This window comes from Oncorhynchus mykiss, chromosome 7, assembly GCF_013265735.2.
Source record: "Oncorhynchus mykiss isolate Arlee chromosome 7, USDA_OmykA_1.1, whole genome shotgun sequence".
Classification (NCBI taxonomy): domain Eukaryota; kingdom Metazoa; phylum Chordata; class Actinopteri; order Salmoniformes; family Salmonidae; genus Oncorhynchus; species Oncorhynchus mykiss.
This window is the reverse complement of record NC_048571.1, coordinates 71236827-71247291: the sequence shown is the minus strand read 5'-3', so window position 1 is coordinate 71247291 and position 10465 is coordinate 71236827. Positions and strand designations below refer to the sequence as shown.

Genomic DNA, 10465 nt, shown 5'->3' with positions numbered 1-10465 from the left:
AGGGGTGTTAACCCCGGTGTCCTGGCTAAATTCCCAATCTGGCCCTCAAACCATCACGGTCACCAAATAATCCCCAGTTTACAAATTGGCTCATTAATCCCCCTCCTCTCCCCTGTAACTATTCCCCAGGTCGTTGCTGCAAATGAGAATGTGCTCTCAGTCAACTTACCTGGTCAAATAATGGATAAATAAAATAAATTATAGAACTCTGTTTGAAACTGGAGCTAGGTAACTCCAGCTCATTGGTAACAGAGATATTTCCTTCAGGGGCAGACTGGGTCAAGAATTCAGCCCTGGCATTCTATGCACACCAGCCAACATCACTGTACTAGCCGCCAACGATAAAATGTTTTATGAGATTGGAGAACACATTGAGAAGGATCTCTGACCATTTTCCATACATAATCTTTAAAAATACTTGATATCCTTCATCTGCGATTATGGCCTGCCTTCTTCAATTCCAACCACAGGTTTTCAATTGGGTTGAAGTCTGGAGACTGAGATGGCCGTTGCAAAATATTGATTTTGTGGTCAATTAACCACTTCTTTGTGGATTTTGAAGTGTGCTTTGGATTATTGTCTTGCTGGAAGATCCACTTGCCGGCAAATGTCAGCCTCCTGGCAGAGGGAAGCAAGTTTTTGGCTTAAATGTCCTGGTACTATGGTGGCTATTTTGCTTACAGTGGTCCTGGGGCCCATGTTAAGGTCAAAGGCATCATGAACTTTATCAAGTACCAGGAGATATTTGCTAAAAACCTGGGTGCCTCTGCCAGGAGGCTGACACTTCGCTGAGAGGGGATCTTATGTACTGTCACAGATTTACATACAGAATAATACAAATTGCCCTGAGGCCACATTGACCGTAAGTGTTAAGTGTTAATTACTATTGCAGGTCTCCAGCCTAACATTTTCCCCTGGTTTCCCTGGTGCCACTAAACATGATTTATTCCTACAATTGCATTTCAAAATGTTATACATCAGAATGCATTTTTCTCTTGAGCGCAGAGGAGAGTGGCTTGCTCATCACAGTAGTGGGCCCCAGAGAGGGCACACTACTGTTACAGGAATCATGAGAATAATACACTCACTTTTTTGTTTTGGCACCTCCTGATTTACAAATTAAGCACTGTATGTAACTTTCTTTCTCTGCATTTTTTATTTATGTATTTAAAAAAAAAAATCATAATAGAAAACTATCAACAACTTACATCGCTACATCAAACATGTCTAACAACACAGGTATAAACAGGAAAATACTAAATACATACAAAAAACATGTATTTCACCAAACTGGTTGAGTGAATGCCAAGAGTGTGCAAAGCTGTCATCAAGGCTTGTAGCGTGTTCTTGGGTATGACGCTACAAGCTTGGCACATATATATTTGGGGAGTTTCTCCCAGTCTTCTTTGCAGATCCTCTCAAGCTCTGTTAGGTTGGATGGGGAGCGTTGCTGCACAGCCATTTTCAGGACTTTCCAGAGATGTTCGATAGGGTTTAAGTCCAGGCTCTGGATGGGCCACTGAAGGACATTTAGAGACTTGTCCCAAAGCCACTCCAGTGTTGTCTTCGTTGTCTTGGCTATGTGCTTAGGGTCTTGTCCTGTTGGAAGGTGAATATTCACCCCCAGTCGGAGGTCCTAAGCACTCTGGAGCTGGTTTTCATCAAGCTTCTCTCTGTACTTTGCTCCGTTCACCTTTCCCTCGATCCTGACTAGTCTCCCAGTCCCTACCACTGAAAAACATCCCCACAGCATGATGCTGCCACCACCATGCTTCACCGTAGGGATGGCGCCAGGTTTCTTCCAGACGTGATGCTTGGCATTCAGGCCAAAGAGTTCAATCTTGGTTTCATCAAATCAAATTTGTCACATACACATGGTTAGCAGATGTTAATGTGAGTGTAGCAAATGCTTGTGCTTCTAGTTCCGACAGTGCAGTAATATCTAACAAGTAATCTAAGAATTCCCCAACAACTGCCTAATACACACAAATCTAAAGGGGTAAATGAGAATATGTACATGTAAGTATATGGATTAACATAGGCCGAACGGCATAGGCAATGTGCAATAGATGGTATAAAATATAGTATACACGTGATATGAGTAATGTAGGATATGTAAACATTATTAAAGTGGCATTATTTAGAGTGCATTGTTAAAGTGACAAGTGATCCATTTATTAAAGTGGCCATTGATTGGGTCTCAATGTAGGCAGCAGCCTCTCTGAGTTAGTGATTGCTGTATAACAGTCTGATGTCATTGAAATAGCTGTTTTTCAGTCTCTTGGTCCCAGCTTTGATGCACCTGTACTGACCTCGCCTTCTGGATGGTAGCGGTGTGAACAGGCAATGGCTCGGATGGTTGTTGTCCTTGATGATCTTTTTGGCCTTCCTGTGACATCAGGTGCTGTAGGTGTCAAGCAGGGGAAGTAGTTTGCCCCCGGTGATGCGTTATGCAGACCGCACCACTCTCTGGAGAGCCTTGTGGTTTAGGGCGGTGCAGTTACCGTACCAGGCGGTGATACAGCCTGACAGGATGCTCTCGATTGTGCATCTGTAAAAGTTTGTCAGGGTTTGGTGTGACAAGCTGAATTTATTCAGCCTCCTGAGGTTGAAGAGGCGCTGTTGTGCCTTCTTCACTGCCTGCGTGAGTGAACCATTTCAGTTTGTCTGTGATGTGTACGCCGAGGAACCTGAAGTGTTCCACCTCCTCCACTGCTGACCCTTAGATGTGGATAGGGGGGGGGGGGGGTGTTCCCTCTGCTGTTTCCTGAGCCCCACGATCATCTCCTTTGTTTTGTTGACATTGAGTGAGAGGTTGTTTTCCTGACACCTCTCTCCGAGTGCCCTCACTTCCTCCCTGTAGGTTGTCTCGTTGTTGTTGGTAATTAAGCCCACTACTGTTGTGTCGTCTGCAGACTTGATGAATGAGTTGGAGGCGTACATGGCCATGCAGTCGTGTGTGAACAGGGACTACAGGAGGGGGCTGAGCACACAACCTTGTGGGACCCCAGTGTTGAGGGGGCGGCCCGTCAGAAAGTCCAGGAACCAATTGCACAGGGCGGGGTTGAGACCCAGGGACTCCAGCTTGATGATGAGCTTGGAGGGTTCTATGGTCTTGAATGCTGAGCTGTGGTCAATGAACAACATTCTTACATACAGTAGGTATTCCTTTTGTCCAGATGGGATAGGGCAGTGTATAGAGTGATGGCGATTGCGTTGTCTGTGGACCTGTTGGGGAGGTATGCAAATTGAAGTGGGTCTAGGGGGGCCGGTAAGGTGGAGGTGATATGATCCTTGACTAGTCTCTTGCCTTCTTGGGTACATGAACAATGTTAGCCGTGTTGAAGCATGTGGGGATAACAGACCGGGATAGGGAGCGATTGAAAATGTCCGTAAACACACCAGCCAGCTGGTCTGCGCATGCTTTGAGGAAGCGGTTATGGATGCTGTCTGGGCCAGAAGCCTTGCGAGGGTTAACACATTTAAATGTTATACTCATGTCAGCAACAAAGAGGGGGGGAGGGGGCAGTCCGTGTTAAAGGGCTGCGACGGTGTCACTGTATTATCCTCAAATGAAAGAAGTACGGAACCACCAAGATTCTTCCTAGAGCTGGCCGCCCCTCCAAACTGAGCAATCGGGGGAGAAGGACTTTAGTCAGGGTGGTGACCAAGAACCCGATGGTTACTCAGGAGGCTGAAGAAATTTGGCTTGGCACCTTAAACCCTCACCAACTTTTACATTTGCACAATTCAGAGCATCCTGTCAGGCTGTATCACTTCCTGGTACGGCAACTGCACCACCCGCAACCGCAAGGGGGACAAACTACCAGGGGAAAACTACCTGCCCTCCAGGACACCTACAGCCCCTGATTTCACAGGAAGGCCAAAAAGATAATTAAGGACAACAACCACCCGAGCCACTGCCTGTTCACCCCACAATCATCCAGAAGACAAGGTCAGTACAGGTGCATCAAAGCTGGGCCCGAGAGACTGAAAAACAGCTTCTATCGCAAGGCCATCAGACTGTTAAATAGCCATCACTGGCACCTTAGAGGCTGCTGCCCTATACACAGTGGGGAGAACAAGTATTTGATACACTGCCGATTTTACAGGTTTTCCTACCTACAAAGCATGTAGAGGTCTGTACTTTTTTATCATAGGTACACTTCAACTGTGAGAGACGGAATCTAAAACAAAAATACAGAAAATCACATTTTATGATTTTTAAGTAATTAATTTGCATTGTATTGCATGAGATAAGTATTTGATACATCAGAAAAGCAGAACTTAATATTTGGTACAGAAACCTTTATTTGCAATTACAGAGATCATACGTTTCCTGTAGTTCTTGACCAGGTTTGCACACACTGCAGCAGGGATTTTGGCCCACTCCTCCATACAGACCTCCTCCAGATCCTTCAGGTTTCGGGGCTGTCACTGGGCAATACGGACTTTCAGCTCCCTCCAAAGATTTTCTATTGGGTTCAGGTCTGGAGACTGGCTAGGCCACTCCAGGACCTTGAGATGCTTCTTACGGAGCCACTCCTTAGTTGCCCTGGCTGTGTGTTTCGGGTCGTTCTCATGCTGGAAGACCCAGCCACGACCTATCTTCAATGCTCTTACTGAGGGAAGAAGATTGTTGTCCAAGATCTCGCGATACATGGCCGCATCCATCCTCCCCTCAACACGGTGCAGTCGTCCTGTCCCCTTTGCAGAAATCATCCCCAAAGAATGATGTTTCCACTTCCATGCTTCACAGTTGGGATGGTGTTCTTGGGGTTGTACTCATCCTTCTTCTTCCTCCAAACACGGCGAGTGAAGTTTAGACCAAAAATATATATTTTTGTCTCATCAGACCACATGATCTTCTCCCATTCCTCCTCTGGATCTTCCAGATGGTCATTGGCAAACTTCAGACGGGCCTGGACATGCGCTGGCTTGAGCAGGGGGACCTTGCGTCCGCTGCAGGATTTTAATCCATGACGGCGTAGTGTGTTACTAATGATTTTCTTTGAGACTGTGGTCCCACCTCTCTTCAGGTCATTGACCAGGTCCTGCCGTGTAGTTCTGGGCTGATCCCTCACCTTCCTCATGGTCATTGATGCCCCACGAGGTGAGATCTTGCATGGAGCCCCAGACCGAGGGTGATTGACTGTCATCTTGAACTTCTTCCATTTTCTAATAATTGCGCCAACAGTTGTTGCCTTCTCACCAAGCTGCTTGCCTATTGTCCTGTAGCCCATCCCAGCCTTGTGCAGGTCTACAATTTAACCCTGATGTCCTTACACAGCTCTCTGGTCTTGGCCATTGTGGAGCGGCTGGAGTCTGTTTGATTGAGTGTGTGGACAGGTGTCTTTTATACAGGTAACGAGTTCAAACAGGTGCAGTTAATACAGGTAATGAGTGGAGAACAGGTGGGCTTCTTAAAGAAAAACTAACTAAGGTCTGTGAGAACTGGAATTCTTACTGGTTGGTAGGTGATCAAATACTTATGTCATGCAATAAAATGCAAATGAATTACTTAAAAATCATACAATGTGATTTTCTGGATTTTTGTTTTAGATTCCGTCTCTCACAGTTGAAGTGTACCTATGACAAAAATTACAGACATGCTTTGTAAGTAGAAAAACCTGCAAAATCGGCAGTGTATCAAATACTTGTTCTCCCCACTGTACATAGACTTTAAATCACTGGCCACTTTAAACATGGAACCCTAGTCACTTTAATAATGTTTACCTATTTTGCATTACTCATCTCATACTTATATACTGTATTCTATTCTACTGTATTTTAGTCTATGCATCTCCGACATTTAGATATTCTTAATTCCATTCCTTTACTTTAGATGTGTGTATTGTTGTGAAATTGTTAGATATTACTGCACTGTTTGAGTTAGAAACACAAGAATTTCACTACAGCCGCAATAACATCTGCATGTGACCAATATAATTTTTATTTGATTTTGAGTTAATGGACTCATCTATTTCAGAACGTATTCACCATGATCTCTAGTCTTACATTGAGCTATTATATTCCTGAACTCGATTGATTCTGGTCTTCCATATGGCTACTGGCTTTATCCAGAAACAACCCCAACATCCTCAAGATTTAGTGAGAGGTTGTTTCTGGATGACACCCGTGTATCCCGCTGACATGGGCGCTACTACGGGATTATCGTAAAAATGGAAAATAAATTGACGTATCTAGCGTCTGAGAATGGCCGTGTTCGACGGTATCAAAACCGTGATGTGTCATGGGTAAATTGTGACTGACTGGCTAATCTACAACTAACATTGAGTAGTTATTTATGAAGGGAGGTGATTTGTAGATTAGTCAATCTCGTTTTTAAAATAAAAAAAGAATACAGTTTTTGGCAAAATGTACTTTTCGTAGCAGGTTTTGTAGAATTAGGTTAAGATTAGGAAAAGGGTTAGCTAAAATGCACAAAAAAATCTAATTTTGAAACCAAGTTTGACAAAAGCTGTATCTCATCTAGACTTAACCCCTTTAAAATCGGCTGCAATATCATTCCACCCATTGGGCGTGTTCGAACAGATCAATTTTGTCAAGTCGGTGACCAACGGCGGTAACGCCTTTCAAAGTGTTTTGTATTATGGGGATAAAAATTGTCCAACTTCCGTCTACATGTCGAATTCATGAATTTTACCGAAATAATGTGATTAAAGGCCATTATGTTTTGACTGCCAGTTTCTGCATTTGGTCTTCACCAACTTCATCCTTCAGCCTGCAATGTGGGAGGCTCTATTGTCAACCAATCATTAGGGTGTTTTTGTTTGACCCACCTGAACATGACTGAAACAGGAACCATCTTTGCTGCGATTCATAAATGAATGATATTTGAGGCTCTCTCAATGATTGTACACACACACACACACGAGTTTAGTTTGTGAGTGTGTGATATGGGGGTCAGAGGCATGTTAATTTCGACATTATAAAGAAACTTTTATAAACAATGGCAACACTGCCATGTTCATCTGTACCTTGCTGTTGGAAAACCACACTAGAGTCTGACTTTCGGCTGTCACAAATGCACATTCCCAGACTTCACTCCTCGACTTTCATCTACATTCGGTTGCTTTTCTCTTACCACTCCAACTAGCCCATAGTCATGGATCAGGTGAGAGAGGACGAGCCAGAGGTTTCACTCTTTCCAAAATAAACAAATGCGTTTCTATGGGTTTATTTTGGACCTAAGCTTGTCTCCTGCCTTTGGGACAACTCCCATTGTTAGGGTGGATACAAAAGCATCTCATTATATACAGTTCCCTGATCAGGTGCTGATAATGGCCTTGTTCGAGAGGCTCAAAGGGTAAATTGTGACTGACTGATCTACAAATAATAATGAGTGTTATTTATGATTTGTAGATCAGTCAGTCAGTAGCTGTTTTGATGCGCTCGAACACGGCCATTGTCACAGTGTCGCTTCAATCCCTCTACCTACCAAAGGATTAGTGTCTATACATTTTTCTTTATTTAACCTTAATTTAAGTAGGCAAGTCAGCTATATGGGAGTAGCCTATTAGCATTCAGAGAGTGAAACACATATGTAACACATAGAGCGAGTTTTCATTTCCCTCCTATTTTACCCTTATGCATAAGATTCTAGGTAGGATTGTTATATATAAATGTGGTTGCTGAGATGACTACGCATTGTGATGAGTAATTTGCGCCGAAAATGTGTATCTCGAACGCACCCAGAATCTACGCATTCTACGTTTCTCGACTGTTTACTAGCCATCGGACTACGATTTGGAAACATTGCCTAAAACGCCAATACGGTGGTATTTTATTCACAAAATGACAAAGTTGAAGCTGCTAAATGTGTTTTTAAGTGAGAGATTAGCTGCAGCTGCTAAAGAAATATTTATAGAGGTGGAAAATATTTTAATCGAATACCAGGAAGAAATCACTCGTTCAAAGGCAGAGAATGACCGTCTTCGCGGGCTACTGGACGTCGCTTTCCAGTTTACGCCAGGTTAGGCAGCAGACCGATAGCCTAGAAATGTGACAATGTTTCATCATTATTTATTTTAAATGTAATCGTTTAAATGTAAATGTAATTTTAACATCCCCTCCATGGTGGTACTGTACGTGCGAATGTCAGAACAGTGCACTGTTATCCACCATATAATTTTTGACTACATCTTCCTTTTCTTCTCTTCGCTAGCACAACAGCCCATTCAGCTTATAGCCTCTGATGAGGAGGTTTCCCCTAAGCATCAGCAGCACTGTGAACAAGAGTGGAGCCCCAGTCTGGGCCAGGAGGACCCAGAGCCAACACAGTTTAAAGAGGAACGGGAGCTCAGGACCAGTCAGTTGGAAGATCAGTTTCAAGGGCTGGAATCGGATACAGAATCCATATTCACTCCTTCCTGTGTGAAAAGTGACTATAATCATGATTCGCCTCAGCCCTTAAATCTTTACCAAATTCAAACTGTGGAGGTTGGAGAGGGAAACTCTCCGTCTCTCCCCGCCAACAAAACTGAAAAAATCAAACCAGAACCTGAAGGAGAGGGCTTTGAAATATCCGATCCAAGCAATCCACAATCCTTCTATGCCATGAATCTAGACAATGCTGAAGCTCAGAGTGAAAATGGTATATATTTCAATGAGATAGACAGTGATGGACTTCCCTCTGAGTTTGAGGTACCACAGCCAAATCAACCAAGGAGTGCCAGGAGAGGGCAAAGAATATGCACAGCGAAGACTGTGAAAAAGAACCCTGATGAGAAGCCGTACCAGTGCAACGTCTGTGGGAAAAGTTTTCATCACATGTCCAAACTTAGAACACATCTAAGGGTACACACAGGAGAGAGGCCATTCAGCTGTCCAGAGTGTGGGAAATGTTTCAGTCAGTCTGGCGAAGTCAACAGACACCTTAAAACACACAATCGGCACAGGGCCTATTTATCCGGCCTATGAGGGAGATGCACCCTCTCTCGTGTCGAACTATGAATAAAAAATAATAAAGATTGCTGTTTTTTGTTTGAAAACAAGTGTTCTTGCTATTTATTTCTAGGGGTGGGAGATATTATGCCTACCATTCCACTCAGTTCAGCAGGACAGCATTTGTTTGTTTGTCCTGTGGCAGTTGAAATAGCATTAGCCAAAATTGACCCCAATTGTTATACAGTCTTGTTTACCAATGTACACATGAAAAACATTCAGAAACATATTTGGACTGACTCACTCTTGGCACTCATTGGACCCTAAATGTAGGCCTAATCTCTGTTCATGTTGTGGTATGAATAGTGTTGCTTAAAACAGAAAATGTGACTATTGTACATGAATGTCTTTATTGCATATTTTGTGGTGTTTGAACATGTCTGTTTACCATTGGGGTGTTTCATAGCCATTAGTATTGCTTGACTTGGACTTGCTACGTCAATCTGACGGCCCTTCAGATCTTGGACCCTGGAGATCACAGGACAGGGCATGGTCGAAAAATGTCCTAAACATTCATTGCACTGCTAGCCAACTATTTTAAAACATTTTTGATTTGGAATCAGGGAGATTATCACAGAGATTCTATAAAATCTATCGATTCTAAAGGAATGCTAATCTTATCAAACTGTTTATTGCTCAATCACACAGACCATGTGTTATGTTGTTCTTGCATTGGTTTACACATGGACATGAACTGTATTTATATTACTTTAGCAACTTCGGGTGGTAGCCTCGACCGGGACTCAAACCCGATTCCAGCGACTGTCAAGCCAACACATTAACCATTAAGCCAAGTGGGCCAAACCTCTTGAATAGGGTTTATAGGTGTTGGGTTAAGGTCACTGCACTAACCCCTTCCTTCGGGAGAGCATGTCCCCACACTTCTATGTACTGAGTCCCTCACGTGGATACGCCTCTCCGATGGCCCCACAGACTTCCATCTTACTTTTGACACCAATGTAGCAAATTTGGGGGGTATCCCTGACCAGGACTTGGTCCAGCACGGGTCCAGCGACTGTAAAGCCAACACCTTAAACGTTAAAGGGATACTTCAAGATTTTGGCAATGATGCCCTTTATCTACTTCCCCAGACAAACTCGTGGATACCATTTTTATGTCTCAGTAGCTAGGTTTCCATCCAATTTGCAACAGATTTTCATGCGAATATAAAAAAAAAAAAATCTGCATAAAAACAATATGCATATTTTCCCAGCAGAGATGTGTTTCCATCAAATTGACTTGTTGCAGATAAAAGGCTGTGCATGATGACGAAGTGCCCATCAAAAAAACTATTGCGGTTAAATAAAAAAATGCAAGTTCAAATTGCTTTCCACCGCATTTTCACTGATGGTTTTCTCACAACAAAAATGTATATAGGGAGTGTGCCCCCTCTGGTATTGGAACGTGCACTCTAGCCCAAAGTATTCCAAATTCAGTCTTGGCTCACCCTGATTGCAGGTATTGGTTTTTGCTCTAGCACTACACAGCTGATTCAAGT

At 43.3% G+C, this 10465-nt stretch overlaps 1 protein-coding gene across 1 annotated transcript; it reads left to right on the top strand.

Moving 5' to 3' along the window:
- The first annotated feature begins 7699 nt into the window (after window positions 1-7699).
- Window positions 7700-10281, top strand: LOC110528402 (gastrula zinc finger protein XlCGF48.2). The gene is made up of 2 exons (XM_021610443.2): window positions 7700-7996; window positions 8189-10281. The coding sequence occupies exons 1-2, from the start codon at window positions 7819-7821 to the stop codon at window positions 8941-8943; spliced, it is 933 nt and encodes a 310-aa protein (XP_021466118.2). The 5' UTR covers window positions 7700-7818; the 3' UTR covers window positions 8944-10281.
- The last annotated feature ends 184 nt before the right edge of the window (window positions 10282-10465 follow it).

Excerpts from the sequence above, each read along its gene's own strand:
- LOC110528402 (XM_021610443.2), top strand. The coding sequence starts at position 7,819 with ATGACAAAGTTGAAGCTGCTAAATGTGTTTTTAAGTGAGAGATTAGCT. Across the intron at positions 7,997-8,188 it reads CGCTTTCCAGTTTACGCCAG|CACAACAGCCCATTCAGCTT; the intron begins GTTAGGCAGCAG and ends TCTCTTCGCTAG.